Below are 22,640 nucleotides of genomic sequence, written 5' to 3'. Positions count from 1 at the left end.
CTTCAGAGATAAGCAAGCTTCTTTCCTCTGGGTACAAAGAAGGGACCTTTCCCATGAGGATCTGATGGCCTGATTCAGGAGAAGATCAGAAAATCTTTTCTAGTTTTTGTGACCTGGAAACCATATCTATGGCTATGAGGAAAGTCAGGGAACAATATGAGATGCAAACTTCTTTTTTTTATTTTGTGTCCTATCATATCTTTCGAATTGTATATGTACATATTCTCGTGTTATCCAAGTTTTGAAATGTTTGAAACATTAATGATTTTAGATTTAATTTATAGACAGTATTAACTGGCAAGCCAGTGAAAGTAAAATGAATGAGTAGATGTGTGTCATTGAAAGAAAAATGTTTATATGTGGAAGTCAGGGGAAAAATGGGACATAGGAGGGACTCTAGACAAAAAAAGGAGAAACTTTAGATGAGTAAAGAAGGTGACCTCACTGAGGGAGATGGGAGAAAGAAGAGGGAAACACCCTAATGCACATGATGGGCATTCACAAACATATTAAAGTCATCACTAAGCCAAACATGAGAAGGAGGGAGTGGGAGGGAATGGGGTGGGAATTGGGAAAGGGCTAAATGAGTGATGTGTGCATGTATGCCTCCACCATCCTGTGCCTCATTAAGGTGTATGATTACAATTCACCAATTAAAAACAGAAAGAAAGAAAAATGTTAGCCATGTGGAAAATGGATTGGGTGTAGGAAAGAGAGTGTTTCAAGGAATAGAAGGTGGTCAATGAATATCAAAAGCTGTGGAAGAATCAGAAAATGTGAAGGAAAGAGGGAACTTGTGCATATCAGTTAGGAGGTTTATTGATTCTTTTCTGAGAACAGTTTTAAGGAAGTGGTGAGCAATAGCCAGACTGCTGCAGATTGATAAATGGAGCCAGTAATGCAGGAGAAATAATATATTTATAAAAAGAATATAAAGTTGTTTAAATAAGATGATATGTTGTCCACACCTGTCCAGGATTTCCAGACATGCCATCGTGTAGAAGAGCACTGGTCTTAAAGGAAGTGTATCTGGAGTCAGTTAGAATCTGATTATTTACAGATTGTATTATGCTGGCCAGTTGCTTCCCATCAGAAAAATTTACTCAGGAATTCATCTGGCTTATCTATAAAACATGAGGATGCGTAGACTGCCAAATACCTAAAGTTTCTTTCAGCTCTCACGTTGGGTGACTGATGGCTGGCCAGTGTGTGCAACTGCTGAGATCACAGGCTTAGGGGCAAGAAACATGGGTTTAAATTCAGTCTCCCCTCTATTAGTTATATGGTTTTGAACAGGTAACTTTGCCTCTCTGTGCCTTGATTGCATTGCCTGTAAAATAGGGTAATAAGTCTTACCCCGAGACTTCAATGTATATTGGCCTTCACTCTGTATCACCTCCTCAGGAGATGGAATATGGTACTGAAAAAGAAAACCAGCAGGATTATCATAAATGCTTTAATTTTATTTTGTAACTGCTGACTGCATTATTCATAAGCTATCCCATAGGTTTCTTTTATTTTTATGTTGTTGTTGTTGCTGTTGTTGTTGTTGTTGTTTTTGTTGTTGTTGTTGCCACCACTACTGAACTAATACAAACTAATAGACTTCAGCTGTCATTCAAGTTTCAGAGAGTTGAAGGACCTCCAAAAGTTCAAAGGTCGTAGGGCTACAACAATTGTCAGGTGTTTAGTCATTTGAGACCAGCTGTAAAATCAAATTAGCATCTGGCATCAGTGTTACCTATCTTGGATGAGGGTCTGATTTTCAAAGTAGGAATTATGATGGATTGCAAAAGAAGTACAAAGTGAACCCAAACCAGTGGACCAAAAAGGCATCCGGTGAGATAGTTTTGGTCCGTTTTCCTGTCAATGATTGCACTGATTTTCCATAGCATTTAGAGTTAATGTACACACAAATAACAGTTTTGAATGTTCTATGTCTTTTCTTGCATCATTATGGAAACATCATCCAGGGAGGAAATTGAGCAAACAAAAATTTATCTAAAGGAAATTAGGAACAGAGTAATACCACCCTACTTCAAATCTGAGATGAGCCAGTTGTATCAGTCTCAGGTAAGTGAATGTAATTATTAGCAACTGAATTAGGCCCTTTATAAAAGTTGATAGATTGCATATGTTAATATGCAATCTGTCTTTTCTAATGTTGTACAATTCTTTAATGTATGGATCTGACTAATATATGCTCTTCAAATCCACATTTACACAAGAACAGGATAGGAAAAATTAATTTTCAGGTCTTCCTCCAATGTGACCGCTCTCTACCAATGTATTACTGTTCTCTCCCCCTCCTTGCCCCACCACCATCTTGAATTATAACCATTAATTATCCTCTAACATGTATTTTAAACTCTTTGAGGGGAGGTGAATTTCTATCAATGATCATTATTTGATAAATCCATTTTGGAATTTTTGTTCCATTAAAGTTTCCCCACCCATCACCTGCCAAGATAGCACAGAGATTTGGTGAGTTCCTAGAAGTCCCCAGGGGCAGAGTGCTGTCCTCTTCCATGGGAGCCCACACCGAAGCCCCAGATCCAAACTCACCCTTACTTCCTGGGAGTTCACTAAAACCCTGAAACAGAGTGAATATGTTCATGTGTTGAAAATGCCCTGAATTGTCCAAAAATTTCAGATGCTATAAGTATCCATAGGTGTCCCAAGAAGAAATTATAAAAAATAATGACCAATTAACCAAAGCTAAATTCAGCTAATCAGTCTCTCTTTTTTAAAAAAATGCCTTTATTGGTACGTTGTAGTCTCACATCATAATGTAAATCATGTTGACAGTGACATATATACACATAGTACTTGGTTTCTCCCTTCCTGCTCCAATCTTCATCCCCCCATTCCCCATACAGAGTACTGAGATTGACATTGGTATATATATTATAAATATAATATAAATATAAATATAATATATATACCATATATAAATATATAAATAAACATTATATATAATATTTATATATAATATATAAATACCATATATATAAATAAATATATATGTATATATTTGCATATATATATATATTTGTATATATGTACACAAAGCCAATTGGTATTTTATTGGTCCTCACTCTTTCCTCAGACCACCTACTTGGCTCCACTGAGGCTTCTTCTCCATTATCTGTAGTTCCTCTGGTATCCTAATTACTCCCTAGCTTCTGCATATTAGGGAAATATATGACCCCTTACTTTCTTTTTTTTTTTTTTTTTTGGTGGTACTAGGGGTGGAACCCAGAGGCTTTCTACCTCTGGGCTATACTCCCAGACTTTTTTTATATTTTATTTGGAAACAGAGTTTCACTAAGTTGCTGAGAGCCTCACTAAGTAGCTGAGGCTGGCTTTGAACCCGTGTGATCTTCCTGTCTCAGCCTCCCAAGCGCGGGGATTACAAGCGTGCGCCACCACGCCTGGCTTGACCCCTTACTTTCTGTGACTAGCTAATCTCACTTCATAATGTTCTCCAGGGCCTTCCATTTTCCTGAAAATTACATAATTTTGTTGTATTTTATTGCTGAGTAAAATTATTTGTGTGGATATTCCATAATATTTAATTCATTCATCTGTTGAACTCCTAGGTTGGTGCCATAATTTGACTATTGCAAATTGTGCTGCTATGAACTTGGATATGCATATATTACTGTAGTTCTCTGATTTCAGCCCCTTTGTATCCTCCTCTACCCAGGAGTGATATAATCAGATAATCTGGTGGATGCATTCCCAGTTTTCTAAGGAGTCTCTATAACAGCTGAACTAGTTTGCAGTCCCACCAACAGTGTAGAAGAGTTTCTGTTTCCCCACATCCTGGCCAACATTTATTGTTTTTTGATTTCTTGATAACTGTCATTATGATTGAGGTTAGATGGAATCTCAGGGTAGTTTTGATTTGCATTTCCCTGATTGCTAATGATGTTGAACATTTTTTCATTTATTTATTGCTCATCTGTATCTCTTTTTTTGTGAAGTGTCTATTTAGATCAATTGCTCATTTCTTGATTTTTTTTTAGTGTAAAGTCTTTTAAGTTCTTTTTATATGCTAGATATACCCTCCATCATAGGGATTACTGAGTTATGTGGGTCATGTTGAGGAAGTTTCTACCTGTGCCTATATATTGGCGTGTTGCACCTTTGCCTTCCTCTAGTAGTTGTAAAGCCTCTGGTCTAATTTTAAGATCTTTGATCCATTTTGAGTTGACTCCTATGCAGGGTCAGAAGTAAGGTGTTAGTTCCATTTTTCTACAACGGGATGATCCGTTTTCCCAACATCATTTGTTGGAAAGGCTGTCTTTTCTCCAACATATGTGTTTGACGCCTTTGTTAAAAATCATTTGGCTGTAAGTGTGTGAATTTGTTTCTGTATCTTCTATTCTGTTCTATTGGTCTATGTATCTGTTTCTGTGCCAATACTATACTATTTTTGTTACTATATTTCTGTAGTATAATTTGAAATAAAAAACTGTGATGCTTCCTGCATGGTTTTTATTGCTGAGAATTGCCTTGGCTAGCCTGGGTCTTTTGTTTATCCTTATGAAATTTGTGGCTGATTTTTTTTTGGTCTGTGAAGAATGACATTGGTATTTTGATAGGGACTACATTGACTCTGTAGATCACTTTTGGTAGAACAACCATTTTGATAATATTTATTCTGCCTATCCAAGAGCAAGGGACATCTTCACATCTTCTAAGATCTTCTTTACTTTCTTTTATTGTTTTATAATTTTCATTGTAGAGCTCTTTTGCAAACTCCTTGGTAAGGTTTATTCCTAGATATTTTATTGGTTTTGAGGTTATGGTAAATGGACTTGTTTTCTGGATTTTTTCTCAGTAGATTTATATTTTGCATGTAAAGAAGCTAAAGGTGTTTTTAGATTGATTTTGTATCATGCTACTTTCTAAATTTGTTAGTCAGCCCTAGTAGTCTTTTGGTTGAAATTTTTGTGTCTTCTAAATATAGGATTATGTCATCTGTGAATAGAGATAATTTTATTTTTTCTTTCTCTATTTGAGTTCCTTTGAAATCTTTCTTATTTTATTACTTTGGCAAGAATATTAAGGACTATACTGAAAAGAATAGTGATTGTGGGCATCTTTGTTTTGTCCCTGATTTTAAAGAGAATTCCCACAGTTTTTCCATATTTAATATGATGTTGGCTTTGGGTCTATTGTATATTGCCTTAATGATGTTGAGATATGTTCTTTCAATTCTGATTTTCTGCAGTGTTTTTAACATAAATGGGTGTCAGATTTTGTCAAATGCTTTTCAGCATCTCTTGTGATGGTCATGTGATCTTTGTCCTTTATTCTATTTATGTGGTGAATAACGTGTTGATTTGCATATGCTGAACCAACCTTGCATGCCTGGGATGAAGCCAACTTGGTCGTGGTGTATAATTTTCTTAATGTGGTTTTGAATGTGCATGGCTACTATTTTGTTTAGAATTTTTATATCTAGCTGGGCAGGGGTCGCGCGCGGCGCACACCAGCCAGGGCCCAGGTCGCGGGACCCTGGGCCCCAGGCCGAACTGCGCGTAGCACGCCAGACCCCTGGAGAAACCGGGCCCAGTAAGACGCTGGGTTCTGGGCAGGGGTCGCGTGCGGGGCACACCAGCCGGGGCCCAGGTCGCGGGACTCTGGGCCCCGGGCCGAACTGCGAGTAGCACGCCAGACCCCTGGAGAAACCGGGCCCAGAACAGAAAAAGATAAAGAAAAATATCGGAGAGGAGGTAAGAAAGCCCTTATGGATGCCAGGACACTGGAGATGCAGACAAAACTTATCTAAATGCACTGGAACTTATAGAAAAATTCGCCGTGAAAGAGGACTGCTATTTCTCTATATTGTTAAGAATCTCAGACATCACCTGTAAGGAGAGAGTTTAGTGGAGACCAAGGAGAAATGCGGTGTTGAAAGAGTTCTCCACGATGGTGGTGGAGACTTGTATTCTGGAGAAGCAGAAACCGGATCCTACCAACTTTATTTTTTTGGAGAAATTACACCAAATGTCGAATGCTACCATCACGCATGCTTAGGAACACTGGACAACATTCAGAGTGGTAAAAGAGCCTAGGAAGGATTTGAAACGGTGGAGGCAGTGGCAATGCCAGTGGCCAATACTCAGGGTTGGCAGAGATCTGATACATTACACCTGGAACCCTAGAAATAATAACCACAGAGACAGTGATCAGAACCTGCTGAGGGATTAGGCGGGTGCCGGGGCCAGTGGCCAACATCGGAGCTGCTGTGAGGCAAGGCCACTACTGAGGCCTCCGTGGCCGGGATTGGAACCTGCCGAGGGGTTTGACCAATGCTGGGGCCAGCGAGGCTGGCATTGGAGCCTGCCATGAGGCAAGGCTTGTGCTGGGGCCTCCGAGGTCGGGTCCAGAACCTGCTGAGGGGTTAGGCCGGTGCTGGGGCCAGCGAGGCCGGCATCGGAGCCTGCCATGAGGCAAGGCCGGTACTGGGACCTCCGAGGCCAGGATAAGAGCCTGCCGAGGGGTTAGGCCAGTGCTGGGGCCAGCGAGGCCGGCATCGGAGCCTGCCATGAGGCAATGCCGGTGCTGGGGCCTCCAAGGCCGGGATAAGAGCCTGCTGAGGGGTTAGGCCGGTGCTGGGGCCAGCGAGGCCGGCATCGGAGCCTGCCGTGAGGCAAGGTCGGCACTGGGGCCTCCTAGGCCGGGATCGGAGCCTGCCTTGAGGCAAGGCCGGTACTGGGGCCTCCGAGGCCAGGATAAGAGCCTGCCGAAGGGTTAGGCCGGTGCTGGGGCCAGCGAGGCCGGCATTGGAGCCTGTCGTGAGGCAAGGCTGGTGCTGGGGCCTCCGAGGCCAGGATCGGATCCTGCCTTGAGGCAAGGCCGGTACTGGGGCCTCCGAGGCCAGGATAAGAGCCTGCCGAGGGGTTAGGCCGGTGCTGCGGCCAGTGAGGCCTGCGTCAGAGCCTGCCGTGAGGCAAGGCCGGTGCTGGGGCCTCCGAGGCCGGGATTGGAGCCCGCCTTGAGGCAAGGCCGGTACTGGGGCCTCCGAGGCCAGGATAAAAGCCTGCCGAGGGGTTAGGCCGGTGCTGGGGCCAGCGAGGCCGGCATCGGAGCCTGCCGTGAGGCATGACCAGTGCTGGGGCCTCCAAGGCCGGGATCGGAGCCTGCTGAGGGGTTAAGTCGGTGTTGGGGCCAGCGAGGCTGGCATCAGAGCCTGCCTTGAGGCAAGGCCGGTACTGGGGCCTCCAAGGCCAGGATAAGAGCCTGCTGAGGGGTTAGGCCGGTGCTGGGGCCAGCAAGGCCGGCATCGGAGCCTGCCGTGAGGCAGGGCCGATACTGGGGCCTCCGCGGTTAGGATAAGAGCCTGCCGAGGGGTTAGGCCGGTGCTGGGGCCAGTGAGGCCGGCATCGCAGCCTGCTGTGAGGCATGACCAGTGCTGGGGCCTCCAAGGCCGGGATCGGAGCCTGCTGAGGGGTTAGGCCGGTGCTGGGGCCAGTGAGGCTGGCATCAAAGCCTGCCTTGAGGCAAGGCCGGTACTGGGGCCTCCGAGGCCAGGATAAGAGCCTGCCGAGGGGTTAGGCCGGTACTGGGGCCAGCGAGGCCAGGATAAAAGCCTGCTGAGGGGTTAGGCCGGTGCTGGAGCCCGTGAGGCCGGCATGGCAGCCTGCCATGAGGCATGGCCGGTGCTGGGACCTCCGAGGCCAGTATCGGAGCCGGCCGAGGGGTTAGGCTGGTGCTGGGCCAGTGAGGCCGGCATCGGAGCCTGCCATAAGGCAAGGCCTATACTGGGGCCTCAGAGGCCAGGATAAGAGCCTGCCGAGGGGTTAGGCCAGTGCTGGGGCCAGCGAGGCCAGCATCGGAGCCTGCCGTGAGGCAAGGCCGGTTTGGGGCCTCCGAGGCCAGGATAACAACCTGCCAAAGGGCTAGACCGGTGCTGGGGCCAGCGAGGCCGGCATCGGAGCCTGCCGTGTGGCATGGCCGGTGCTGGGGCCTCCGAGGCCAGGATCGGAGCCTGCTGAGGGGTTATGCCGGTGCTGGGGCCAGCGAGGCCGGCACCGGAGCCTACCATGACGCAAGGCCAGTACTGGGGCCTCCAAGGCCGGGATTGGAGCCTGCCAAGGGGTGAGGCCGATGCTGGGGCCAGCGAGGCCGGCATTGGAGCCTGCCGTGAGGCAAGGCCGGTGCTGAGGCCTCCGAGGCCGGGATTGGAGCCTGCCTTGAGGCAAGGCCGGTACTGGGGCCTCCAAGGCCAGGATAAGAGCCTGCCGAGGGATTAGGCCGGTACTGGGGCCAGCGAGGCCGGCACCGGAGCCTGCCATGAGGCAAGGCCGGTACTGGGGCCTCCGAGGCCGGGATTGGAGCCTGCCGAGGGGTGAGGCCGATGCTGGGGCCAGCGAGGCCGGCATCGGAGCCTGCCGTGAGGCATGGCTGGTGCTGGGGTCTCCGAGGCCAGGATCGGAGCCTGCTGAGGGGTTAGGCTGGTGCTGGGGCCAGCAAGGCCGGCACTGGAGCCTGCCATGACGCAAGGCCGGTACTGGGACCTCCGAGGCCGGGATAAGAGCCTGCCGAGGGGTTAGGCCAGTGCTGGGGCCAGCGAGGCTGGCATCGGAGCCTGCCGTGAGGCATGGCCAGTGCTGGGGTCTCAAGGCCAGGATCGGAGCCTGCTGAGGGGTTAGGCCGGTGCTGGGGCCAGCGAGGCCGGCACCGGAGCCTGCCATGAGGCAAGGCCGGTACTGGGGCCTCTGAGGCCGGGGTTGGAGCCTGCCGAGGGGTGAGGCCGATGCTGGGGCCAGCGAGGCCGGCATCGGAGCCTGCCGTGAGGCATGGCCGGTGCTGGGGTCTCCGAGGCCAGGATCGGAGCCTGCTGAGGGGTTAGGCCGGTGCTGGGGCTAGTGAGGCCGGCATCGGAGCCTGCTGTGAGGCAAGGCTGGTTTGGGGCCTCCGAGGCCAGGATAACAACCTGCCGAAGGGCTAGACCAGTGCTGGGGCCAGCGAGGCCGGCATCGGAGCCTGCCGTGAGGCAAGGCCAGCATCGGAGCCTGCCGTGAGACATGGCCAGTGCTGGGACCTCCTAGACCGGGAACGGAACCTGCCGAGGGGTTAGGCTGGTGCTGGGGCCAACAAGGCCGGCATTGGAGCCTGCCATGAGGCTATGCCGGTGCTGGGGTCTCCAAGGCCGGGATTGGAATCCTGCCAAGGGGTTAGGCCGGTGCAGGGGCCAATGGCCAGCATTGGAGCCAGGCGTGAGGCCAGTTCACTCCTGCGGCCTCCAAGGCCGGGACCAAAGCCAGCTTAGTGGTTAGACCGGTTCAGGGGCCAGCGAGACCAGAACTGGGGCCTCCCATGAGGCAAGGCCGCTGCTTGAGCCAGCGAGGTCTGGATCAGTCCATTGAGTAGCCAGGCCACTACTGGGACCATGAAGAGTGGGATCGGTACTTGCAACGCAGCATGCACAGAGAAATATCGCAGAAAATATAAATCAGACGCTTCTCTTAATCAGCAATAACTACGAGGAAAAGGGCAACAGGAAGAGGTTGAGCTATAGAAAGGACCCTATAGTGAAGCAACTAATGTGACCAATCAGAGGGTATGCAATACTGGAGGATGGAGCCTCTTTAAAACGCAGGAGGTACATAAACAAATGTATCAAAGTAAATCACCAAAGAAGCGTGGGATGGAGGGAGGGGGAGGGAATGGGATGGATGGGATGGGGGCTGGAGGAGGGCTAATTGGATGATTTGTGCTTGTATATCCTCTCAAGTCTTGTACTCCAATGTGATTGATATATGACTACAATGCACCAATTTAAAAAATAAATTAATAAAAAAAGAATTTTTATATCTATATTCATCAATTAAATTGATCTGTAATTTTCCTTACATGAGAAATCTTTATTTGGTTTTGGTTATTAAGGTGATACTGGAGCCGGGCGTGGTGGTATACGCTTGTAATCCCCGTGCTTGGGAGGCAGAGACAGGAGGATCACGCAGGTTCGAAGCCAGCCACACACGCTGGCTTAGGAGAACCTGTTTCCAAATAAAAAATGTAAAAATAGGTCTGGGAGTGTAGCCCAGAGGTAGAAGGGCTTCCAGGAACCCCAGTACCACCACCAAAAAAAAGTGATACTGGCCTCACAGAAGGAGTTTAGGAGAGTTCTATCTCTTTCAATTTCATGAAATAACTTGTGAAGCATTGGATTTAGTTCTTCTGTAAAGGTTTTATAGAATTCAGCTGGGAATCCATATAGACCTGGGTTTTGCTATGGTGAAAGACTTTTTATTGCTGTTTCTATCTCTTTGCTTGATATTGGTTGGTTTAGTTTTCTATATCTTCTTGGTTCAATTTAGGTAGGGTTAATGTGTCTAGAAATATGTCAGTTTCTTCCATGTTTTCCAGTTTATTGCAACATAAATTGTCAAAATAGTTTCTAGTGAGCCTATGGATTTTCCTGCTGTCTGTTGTAATGTCTTCATTTTCATTTTTTATTTTAATAACCTGGATTAATTCTCTTTATTCTTGGATAGGTTGCCTAAGGGTCTGTCAATCTTATCAATATTGTCAAAGAACCAGCTTTTCGTTTTGTTGATCCTTTGTATTTTTTGTTCTCTATGTCATTGATTTCTATTCTAGTTTTTATTATCTCTTGCCTTCTACTGGCTTTAGATTTAGGCTGCTCCTCTTTTTCTAAATCTTTAAGGTGTGTCATTAGGTTATTTGGTGACTTTCTGTTTTTCCTATGTGGGCACTCAGTGCTATATATAAAATTTTCTCTTAAAACCACCTTCAAAGTGTACTATAGATTTAAACAGTCTCTTAAAGAACTTTAGGTTTGTAAAATTTTGTTTTCATAATCTTCAGAAATATGGCTTCATCATCCCTCATCAATTGAACATATTCTTGGCAGTTGCCTTTTAGTAACTGTGTGTGAGTCTAAATTAAGTCCTTTGTTTTTCCCTTAAAGTATGATTATCTGAACAAGCTTTCTAAAGAGCTGCCTAATTTTGCAAAAAGAGATGAAGACTCAAGCAGAACAACGGTCGATGAGTCATCTGATCTGCACCCAGGTGATTGTTAGCATGGTCCTTAGTCTTCTTGACTGCACTTGACTGAATAATTCCTAGCAGCACCAGGGCCTATTCTCTTCACAAAGGTAAATGTTACTAAAATAAAAACACATCATAAGCCAGGCGTGGTGGCACATGCTCATCATCCCAGCATCTGGGAGGCAGAGACCTGAGGATCTCGATTCGCAGAAAGCCTCAGGTACTTAGCAAGGCCCTTTGCAACTCAGTGACACCCCGTTTCAAAAATAAAAAGACTAGCCGGGCGTGGTGGCGCACACTTGTAATCCCAGCATTCGGGAGGCTGAGACCGGAGGATCGCAGTTCGCAGACAGCCTCAGCTACTTAGTGAGGCCCTCTGCAACTCATTGAGACCCAGTTTCAAAATAATGAATAAAAAATAGGGCAGGGGCTGTAGCTCGGAGGTCGAATGCCCCTGGGTTCCATCCCCAGACCCGCAAAATAAAATAAAATTAAAATAAATAAATAAATAAATAAATAAATAAATAAATAAATAAACTAAAATATAGGGCTGGGGGCGTAGCTCAGAGGTACAAGGTCCCTAGGTTTCATCCCTGGTACCTCAAAGAAGAAAGGAAGGAAGGAAGGAAGGAAGGAAGGAAGGAAGGAAGGAAAAGAGGAAGGGAGAAGAGAGAGGAATACACATTTTTCTAGCTTTAAAAGGCATAAAACTAAATATAACATGTAAAATTTGATTGGATACTAGACTGAGAAAAACAGCTGCATTTTACAGACAGTATACAAGTTTTATTAGGGGAATATATATTAGGGAACCTTATGAAATGATTGTTAGTTTCTTATCTGATGACAGCGTCATGGATATGCAGGAGAATGTCTATCTTCTTCAGAGATATACAGTAAAAACTTTAGAGATTAAATTAAATTTAGTGTGTCTACTTAATAAACTATAAGTAACAAGATATCCAAATAGAGGAAGTCTCTGGTATATAATACAATACTGCAAGTTCAGCTGTCTTTAATGCAGACAGCCAAAGAAAACATCTAATTGCAAACAGGGTTTGTAAACCCAAGATTAAGTCTAGAGCAATGACTTGCAAATATGAGGAGAAATCAGGATTGCATATCAAAGGCCCTTGTGTTGCCAGTCAGACCTGCTGCATCCTGGGCAGACACTGGTGATCAATCACAGCCTATTCCCCTTGAAAACAGGAGAGACTTTGGAGTACCCTTAGCATAAAACTCTAGGCAGTGGACACACACACACACACACACACACACACACACACACACACACACGTATGCATGCATGAACACACACAGTAAAATGTTTTGTCTCCCCAATCTTACATACATTTCTTTCAAATTTGCTTCATATTACACCTATTTCAGAGAGACATATTTTTAATAAAGAACTAAATCAGTGAATGTATTTAAGATGAAAATATATTTTTAACAGAAACATATCTCAGTTGCTATTACCAGGGAAAGTCAAGACAACTTACTCAGCCTTTTTATAATATAACAAGGAAGCAATTTTATTTAATCATATTGAACTTTGCAGATACCATCCTGTTAGTGAATGGAAGCTTTTTATCATATGATGCTAATCTGCCTCCTGACAGCTTCTTCATTAGCCTTGTTCAAGAAGATGGGGAAAATCACCTTGTATGTTGTAAAATATGTTGTTCAATGTTTGTTCTTAAAAGCATTAGTAGTCATCATGCCATTGACATACTATTTTATAATATTTGTTTTTAGATTCCAAGCCACCTCCAGTTTCAGAAAAGGAATCCACAAATATGCCTAGTCTTTCAAAGCCAGAGGATACCATGAAATCCACTAGCCAGAACCAAAGTGAAAATATAACAAAATCTGCTGAAGGTATGTCAGTCATTTGCTTCATCTTATTGTTTCTCAAAACCAAACATTATATCTTTCTGGAGTATGGGAGATGGCACTAGAAGCTTGAGGTAGTTAGCGGATCCAGGAAAAAGTCCAGAGGATCACAGACCCTGGGGCGATGGAGACTTGTAAAATATCTCAAAAAATAAGCCGGGTGTGGTGGTGCACGCTTGTAATCCCTACGCTTGGGAGGCAGAGACAGGAGGATCGCGCAGGTTCGAAGCCAGCCGCGTGTCGCTGGCTTAGGAGACCCTGTTTCCAAATAAAAATTAAAAATAGGTCTGGGAGTGTAGCCCGGAGGTAGAAGGGCTTCCAGGAACCCCAGTACCACCAATAAAAAAAAAAAATCTCAAAAAATAGTTTGAGAGTAACTGAGTCTCAAATTGAAGGGAAGAAGTTACAAATACCATTAGATTTGTTATTTTATTTTATCATATTATTTCATTTTATCTCTGGTGGTTCTGAGCCTTTATGTAGTTTGTTGAAGTCAGGTACCTGATAGCTTTTATTGAGCAGCCAAGTAATATGGTGACTGGTCTTAGTTTTCCCCATATTTCTGTATTCTTTTGTTTTTTCTGGTGCTAAACAAGAAATAGATGTGGACTCTCTCTTACACAGCATATAATATTTTCCCCATGGTACTAGGAATTGAACCCAGGGGCATTATTCCTCTAAGCTATTACCCCAGCTCCTTTGTTTTGTTTTATTTAAAACAAAATCTTGTTATGATTTTGTTATGAACTAGCCATGCACTGGCTGGTGATCCTCCTGACTCAGCCTTCCAAGTAATTGGATTATAGGTGTGCACCACTGCAGCTGGCTAAACAGTATATAACCTTACTGGAATAGCAGAAATTGTCAAACCAAATGAAGTCATGTTATACTGATTTCACTGAAGTTAATTTAACTAAATATGGTTGCTCAAAAGAGGGAGGGAAAGCAATTTGCATTGATTAGTTTGCTAACATGATCCCCCTGGGCATGCTTCTATCTGAATGCCAGTATCTGCTGATGTGTCTCAGTTATCTCTTACAGAGCAGGATCTTGCTACATTTATAAGTGAATTAAGAGAGATCTACACAAAACTTTTGCCTTCCTGACTTTAAACTTCCATGAGTTTTACTCATTCTGTGAATAATACTCAAATGTCTCCTGTGCCTGTGCCTAGGTATAAAAATAAAAAACAGTTAAGAGGCTGACTTCTGATGAAGTTGTACACACTACGAGAAAACCTAGACAATAAATAAGCAAACAAGTTAGATAAAGTCATATTATAATAAATGTTATGACATAACCTGGGTGACTTGGGAAGAGGAGCATCATTCTACTAGTGGATTAGAAGGCCTCTCTGGGAGGGATATTTGAGCAGAGACAAGAATAAGAAGGAGGGAAGCTGGGCATGGTGGTGCATGCCTTTAATCCCACTTCTTAAGAACGTGAGATTGGAGATCACAGATTTGAGGCCAGCCTTAGCGATTAAAGCAAGACCTTCAGCAACTTTTCAAGACTTTGTTTCCAAATAAAAACAAAATAGGGTTGGGGGTGTAGCTCAGAGATAGAATGCCTCTAGGTTCAATGTGTAGTATCAAAACAAAAAGGAGAACTGAGGATGTAGGTAGGTAATGCTCTTGCATAGCACGGGCAAAGCCCTGGGTTCAGTTCCAAGTAGGAAGCCCAGGGCAAGGAAAGGAAAGAAGGGAAAGTGGAAGCAGAAGAAAGCCGCAGAAGTGGTACAGGTGAGAGTTGCCAAAGACCTGGACTAAGGTCGTCAAGATGGAGATAGCAAGAAGCAAGTTAATTGGAAATATTGTGTGGGTGGAGCCAACAGGATTTCTGGTATTGATGTGGGTGTGAGAAAAAAAATAGCATCAAGGCTGATTCCTAAGTCAGCTTATGTAATCAGTTGTGAGGATGTTAGTCAGCTTTTCATCAAATGTGACCAAAATACCTGACAGAAGCAACTTAAAAGGAGGAAACAGGCATTTATAAGATAACAAATTCAGAGTTCTGAAAACATGGTTGGCTGGCTCAATTGCTTTAGCCTGAGGTGAGACAGAATATCATGGCTGAAGGATACAATGGAGGAAAACTGCCCAGCTTGTGGCAGCCAGTGAAGAAAAAGAGAGAGAAGAAAGAGCTTAGAGACAAAAAGTACCCTTCCAGGGCATACCCCCAGTGACCTACTTCCTTCAACCAGGTCCCACCGCCTAGTTTCTGCTGCCTTGTATTCAGCTATCAATGGATTAAGTCACTGATGAGGTCAGAGCCCTCATGATCCAATTACTTCCCCAAAGCTACCTCTGAGCATTGCTACACTGGAATCAGGCCTTCAACACATGTGCCTTTGGGGTACACTTCACTTCCAAGCCATAAGAGAAGCCAAGAATTTATAATTGTGGTGAGTTCCCAGTTAGTGTTGATGCTACTGGTAGAGGATCCTGTTTTACTTTTTGAGAACCATAACACTTAGAAAAACTCTATTATGAAAGCATTAGACAGAGGAGGAGCCAATAAAGGCAGTTAAGAAACCAGTGATGCAAGAGAAAAATAGCAATACGGAGGACTTCCGGGAAGATGGTGACCGAGAAAAGCGGGGCTTAAGAGCCCTGCTAACAACCTATCTCTATTACCACAAAATCAGCGCCTTTCATAGCCAGAAAACACCATCACCAGAGAAACAAAAAAATCACCAGCCCCAGAGAGGAGGGGGTCTCATAACAGAGCTCAGAGCCACAGAGGAGATACGCCAGCCTCATGGCCGAGAACGTGGCAGCAGCGCCTTACTGCCGGCGGCAGCGGCGAACACACCGGACAGCTATGGCTACAGATAAACGCACTCAACAGCCCACCAGGCTCCAGAGAGGAGCGGTGGACAGCAAGCCGAGGTGAGCCGCTGCAGAAGAGCCTGGCGGGATTCGGCAGATTTTTCGGCGCAGGGAGCATCTAAAGCTCCCAGTGGCTGGGCTCAGCACACGCTGCAGGGACTCAGAGCGGAGTTCAAAAACAGAGAAGAAATACACCAGCCTCACGGCCGAGGGCGTGGCAGCGGTGCCATATTGCCACCGGCGGCAGCGGCAGCAGCAGCGAATTCACCGAGTCCACTACAGCTCCATCTGCGTATTCAACAACAGTGAGTCAAATTGCAGGCCCCAGAGGAGAAATCCCAGTACTGACTCCCAGGGACTTGACCCAGTGGGGGAGTGGCGGTGGCAGAGATATCACACCATAGGAGAACGTGCAACCTGGCACCCCCCCATAGTCTAAAGCAGCCTCTATTGACTCCCTGGGTCTGAGACTTTGCGATACAACCCAGTAAAGGAGTAGTAGTGACTGAGATACCACAGACTCGAGATCCAGAGCACCTTAAGCAAAGTCATAGTGACCCAAGGGAAGAACCCAGAGAAGGCACAAACTTCCGAAATCATGGGAAAGAGGAATAACACTGGAGCAATGAATGCCCACAACCCCACAACATCAGAACCCGATAAAACAGAAAATCAGAGATTTCTAGAAGATCAAATAAGGAAAATAACTGTAGAAATAATAGAGGTGCTTCGAAAAGAACTCAGAGAGAGCCAAAAAGAGATAAAGGATGCAATTAATGAAGTAAAGGCCTCAATTCAAAGCACAAACAACTGATTAGACCACATGGAGAACAGAATCTTGCTCTTAGAAGATGATCATTCCAAAAATGAACGCATAGTTTCTAATCTAGGAAAAAATATCCGACAGCAGGAATCTGATATTGAAGAAATATGGGCCCATTTTAAGAGAGCTAACCTAAAAATAATTGGAATAGAGGAGGGAAAAGAAAGTGAAACCAAAGGGATCAACAATATCTTCAAGGAAGTAATAGCAGAAAATTTTCCAAACATAGACCAAGAGGTCGATACACAGGTCCAGGAAACTTATAGAACTCCCTTTAGACAGGATCAGAGAAGAGGATCCCCATGCTACATAATTGTCAAAATGACCAATGTGGAAGCCAAGCAGAGAATCTTAAAGGCAACAAAAACAAAGGGCCAAGTGATATTCAGAGGCAAACCAATTAGAATCACTCCAGACTTCCCAAACCGAGTCATGAGAGCCAGAAGGGCTTGGAGTGACATATTCCAAACTCTGAAAGAAAACAACTTCCAGCCAAAAATTTCCTACCCAGCAAAACTTTCTATCAAATTAGATGGAGAAATAAGAAGTTTCCATGACAAACAGAAACTGAAGGAATTTATGTCTTCAAAACCAGCGCTAGAGAAAATACTCAAAGAGATTAACTACAAAGAAGAAATAGGTAACACACACCAGAACCAGAGAAACAAGATTTTCCATCCAACAGACAACTAAGATTAGTTATCTGTGGAGATTCATTATTTATGTTAGTCTTATACCTATCTCTAAATTGTATTGTTTGCTTTTATTGTTAATTTTTAGGATTTCTAGTTGGAATATTAATATACCTTCACATATAGCATTTGGAAATATTTTATCCCATTCTATCAGTAACTTTTAACTCTGTTTGCATTGTCTTTGGATATACAATATTTTATGTTTTAGGGAGTTTGTATACCCTTCTGTTGCCTGTGCCATTGAAATCATATCCAAGAAATCACTGCCAATTTCAATGTTGTGAGGTTTTATGACCCAGATTTTCTTCTAAAAGTTTATAGTCTTAAGATTTATATTTAGGTCTTTTATCTATTTTGAGTTAATATTTGTATATGGGATTAGGTAAGGGTCCAATTTTATTCTTTTTCATGTAATTATTATTTTTCAACAATATTTAGTTAAAAGATTATTATTTCCTCCACCAAATGTTCGTGGAAACCTTGTCAAAAATAACTTGACAATATATGGAAGAATGTATCTCTAGGCTTTTAACTCCAATGTTTTATATATCTGCCTTTAGAACAATACTACACTGTTTCAATTATTGTAGCTTTATATGGTTTGAAATTAGAAAATATATATCTTCTAGCTTTGTTCTTTTTAGAGATCGTTTTGGGTATCTAGAGTCCATATTACATATTAGGATAGATTTTTTCTAAAAAATAAATATATAAATATATGATAGTTTCACCTAAAAAAAAGAAAAAAATATTCTCTGGTAAGAAAGAAAGCAAAAAAATATTAAAATATTATCTTTAAGTTATCAAAAGCTTGGTATCAGACAAATAAAACTGTTATGTGAGATTATCATTTTTAATTTTGGATAAATTGCTATAATACTAGATGTCAACCACTAAACCAAGCATGGGAAGGAGGGATGGGGAGGGAATGGGGTGGGGATCAGATGGGGGCTGACTGGGCGATGTGTGCATGTATGTCTACAAAAGTTTTTTGTATCCCACTATGATGTATGAATACAGTGCACCAATAAAATTTTTTTTTAAAAAAGAGAAAAATAGCAAGTATGGAAATCAAAAATTGCTACAAGTGATTATGTGTACCTGAAAGATCACATAGGATAAAGAACGTCCATGGGATTGCACAAGATGGCGATCATTGGTGACCTTGACAAGAACTGTTTCAGGACATAGAGGAGATGGAAACCCAATCAAAGTGGGTGATGGGAAGAATGGCCTAGGACGAATGACAGCAGCACTCAAGAAATAGGACTACAGATGGAAAAGAAATATATAATCAAGGGGAAATGATTTTTTTAAAGATTAGGCATACTTGGACATGTTTATTTCCAAATGATAACTCCATAGCAAAAGAGAACTTAATGATGTAGGAGAGTGGGGTACCCAAAGGTAGGAGAGCAAAGTCTGAAAGAAGGTGAGAGAACATGAGGGGCATAGTTGACTTTAAATAGGAATTGGGTCACCTTACCCATAGTGACAAGAGAAGGGAGACTCTGGATGCATTTTCAGGTGGCTTGATAGATCTGGTACTGGGAAGGTGAGAGTTCCTGTATGACTGCAGAGGAGTGGAGATATTAATAAAGTACGAGCATTTTTCTGGATAAACAGGAAAGCAAAACAAGAAAGGAGTGCCTAATTGTGGAAGGTGATAGTGTGTTGATTAGAGGGCTCAGTGAGGTCAAATAATCACCTACTAGATCTGATAGAGTAGTAAGCTGGAAGTACAGGGTGGTCTATCTAGAAAGAGGTGCCTGGAACCAAGATTTGGAACATAGCAAAGTAATTGGTGTTAGCAAGGTCAAAAACACAACTCATGAAATTTTTGAGGTGAGAAAGATGAAGAACTAGAGGGATGGAGAAGTAGAGATGATGGAATGTTGACTGGATCACCTGGTGATGTCACTAGGAAAGATGAGGTAGAAGACCAAACCAGGTGTTAAAGTCTCCAATGAATAGAGAATGATGGAGAGGGCAGAGGTGACAACTACTCAGGGGAGGAGCTAATCCAGCCTGATGGTCCAAACTGTCAAAGAATGGGGAGCTTTGAATGAGTAAAAAGAAATAACTGAAAACAAAAAGACACTATACCCTCAAGCACTGAAGAAATTAAGGAAAGGGACAAAAATATGATTCTACTATAAATGAAAATTAATTTGTGATATTAATCATAAAGTTCAGAGAAAGAATAAATTAATGCAAGCAGTGGGAAAAGCTTCATCGAAGTGGCCTTGAAGAATAAATAGAATTTTATGTGTTTTAATATTTAAGAGGTTAAACATATGGCAACCCTCATTTTACTTGAGGAAACTGAAACCTATACAAGTCAAGTGACACCTAAAACTACATGGCAAATTTGACACTGATTCGGGGCTAGAAAATGAGTTTTGTGACTCTTCATTCTCTGATTTGATTATACTATACTACAAATATAAAGAATAGAAAATTTTTAAAAAGAGCCTCATGCCAGCACTCAAAAAGGTTCAGATTTTGCAGCATTTCAAATTTTAGATTTTTGGATTAAGGATGCCCAATATGTATTATATTACAAGTAAACGAGTGTATCCAGAAGATTGAGGGAAAAAATTACAGGCAGGTAGTATACCTAGATCAGAGGTTTTATTTGGTAACAGTACAAAAAATGTTTGGATAATATACCAAAATCAACTAGAGAAGGTTTGGATTTGCAAAATAAAATGTGTGTTTATCAGTGCTTGCTATGATGATACTGCATGCAAGCATCCCAAATTCTGAGGCAGCCTAATACAACCATCTGGGGGGCCTGTGAGCCACAGAGGCAGCTCTGCTCCAGCAAGTAGGCAGGACATGCTGGAGGTGACTCCTTGGCTCCTGAGAACTGACTGTGTCATCTCTTCCCAACACCCTCTCGACGGGACATGAAGTTGAGAGCTTGAGTCAACCATGGTGAGCAATCAGCAAATGCTACAAAGTTAGGAAGTCATACAAGCCAGGGCAGATGTTCCCTGGAGAGGCAGTTGTAAAACATATACCAGCACATCACCAGCTGCTGGTGAAGTTCAGGTGTGTTCCAAGGGTACCTCGCTGACAAAGTGATCACCATCTGGAAGAACCGTTCTCACTGCAGAGGGTAAAAGCTCAGAGAGGCGAGGAGAAATGCATACTGCCACTCACTGCTGTGACCCTTACACCTGACATGCACAGCTTTAGAGGAAGGAAGATTTATTTGCTCATGATTCTGGAGGGACTCAGGGGTGATAGTCCATTTAGAGGATGGCTTTTGCTACAGTTGCACTTCCCTGGGACATTCTGGCAGGGAGCAGAAAGAAATCGAGGAGGGGGCAAGGGATAGATATAGTCCCCAAGGCCACTCTACAAAGATTCTTCCCAAGCCACCAAGTCCTACCTGTAACATGGCTGCTTCATCTACCACATGTGAATCCAAACCATAGCACAGCCTCTGCTCAGAACTGACACTAACAGTTGATGTGTATGCCCAACATACATATCTGTTGGTCAAAGCAAGTCCTGTGGCCATGTTCAAAGTCAATAGGGGGTACAGAAATATATAACACCTATGGGGAAACCATGCTCAGAAGAAAGTGTGTAATTTTAAATAAGTAACATAATCTGCCTTAGCATGGCAATGAGGAGCCCTACAGGTTCTTCAAGTGACTCATCCCCAGCAGGAATATTCAGATGATATGCCCAACCAGTAGAACTATATCAATTGTTCACATAATAAAACCTCTATATTAGCCAATGGCCAGCCACTGCTCTAAGACCTTCAATATTTTCTCTCTGTTGAATTCTTGGGTAGGCTCGATAGGATAATAATTTGTCTGTTATTATAGGAGGCAGTATAGAGTATGTTATAGAGCAGAGTTAAGGTATAGCCTCTACCTACATGCAAATCAAATCCTGTTTCACTATGTGAGAGCTGTGCAGTACTGAGCATGCCATTTGACTGCTCTAGCTCCTCCATATCTTTTTCTGTAAAGGGAAAATAATGATATACTCGTTGGTATATACATGAGAGGGTTGTGAGGATTAAATTGGTTAAGATATGTAAAAGCTTAGAACACTGTATAGCTCATGATAAACTTCATATTAGTATTTATCATTAATAGCAATAGTATGAGCAATTAACTAGTACCCACTAGAGTGCGTGTGGAGGAAGGAATGGTGAGAGCTGCGCATGCTGAGATCCGTATCCCCTCAGGACCCCTCACTGAAGGTTTTATGAGGATCTAGAAGCCTGTGAACTCACCTGCAGCTCATGGACACTGCAGTATCACGTTCCTTTCTTTTTCTCTCTTCATGATTTGAATGCAGAGAAGGGTTTTAAAATGTAATGCTTTAAAAGACAATTCTTATTCAACCTCCTGAATGGTTGGAGCCAATACAAATAGTCTCAGCTGTATGAATCGTCTACTGCAGCTCACTCCTTCATGTAACTGAGGAAAAGAGCGAGTTAACAAATTTAGTGACCAGAGGTTTGATTTCCTGGCTTAACTCATCTATAAGTACTACACCACATTTTAGAACTAAAAATATCATAGCAAATCTAATTCTTAAGACTTCTCACTCATTTGTCTTAAGAATTCTTTCAGAGTCAATGCTTTTTTGTGCTCCATCTTGTTGGTTTAATGGTAAGGACTCTGGAGGCCTAAGGTTAGCTTAGTTCATCAGAGGCAAGTTGCTTGACTTCCTAACATTTTGTTTTTAGAAAGTGATACTAGCCACATCTTCCATGCCCATGTCCTAGGGTTGTAGTGAGGATCAATATTAGGTAATGTGTAAAATCACTTTGTAAAATGTAAAATGAGAATTAATAGAAAGCCTTTACTTCTCTAAATAAGTTCTTTTTAAAAAGCAAAGAAGAAAAGTTTCAAAGCTGGTTTGTGCTCTTATAGACTCTGGTTTTGCAGCAAACGCCTTAGAAATGTCCATGCTGCATCATTTAATCTTAATCCCCAACAGAATCGGAATCTTGTCTGACCATAAAAATCCCAACGCAGTCACTGCTGCAGGATGTAGCAGGACAAGCAAGGAAAGAAAAAGTGAAGTTGCCTCACTATTTGCTGAGTTCAAAGCCCAAGTCTCAACCTCTTGCAAAGGTAAGCAGATGGGAATGGGTTTTCCTGGGCCAGTCAGCACTGTGTGCAAGTCGGCTTCCCTGAAGTTATTAGACTGAGCTCCTGGGTCCTGCTATTTACTGAATATACTATCTCGCCACGAGGTCTTGTAGTCATATACATAAACTAAGGTAGTGTGTTTGTTCCTTTGCTTTGGTGATGCTAGGGATCAAGCCTGGGGCCTCATACATGCTAGGAGAGCAAGGCAGTATTTTCTGCATCTGGTT

At 43.3% G+C, this 22,640-nt stretch overlaps 1 protein-coding gene across 1 annotated transcript in view; it reads left to right on the top strand.

Moving 5' to 3' along the window:
- SPAG17 (sperm associated antigen 17) overlaps nt 1–22,640 on the top strand; it is a gene marked incomplete at both ends in the record, with an annotated part of 222,114 nt that overhangs the window by 185,600 nt on the left and 13,874 nt on the right. Inside the window, 4 exons of the mRNA XM_080691512.1 lie at nt 1,974–2,073; nt 10,955–11,057; nt 12,795–12,917; nt 22,259–22,395. Of these exons, the coding sequence (XP_080547638.1) occupies nt 1,974–2,073; nt 10,955–11,057; nt 12,795–12,917; nt 22,259–22,395 (463 nt within the window). The remainder of the gene's footprint in view (nt 1–1,973; nt 2,074–10,954; nt 11,058–12,794; nt 12,918–22,258; nt 22,396–22,640) is intronic.

The sequence above is a fragment of the Muscardinus avellanarius genome (assembly GCF_963383645.1).
Source record: "Muscardinus avellanarius genome assembly, chromosome: 3".
Classification (NCBI taxonomy): Eukaryota; Metazoa; Chordata; class Mammalia; order Rodentia; family Gliridae; genus Muscardinus; species Muscardinus avellanarius.
The sequence above is the reverse complement of the archived record's forward strand: the minus strand, read 5'-3'. Positions and strand labels throughout refer to the sequence as shown.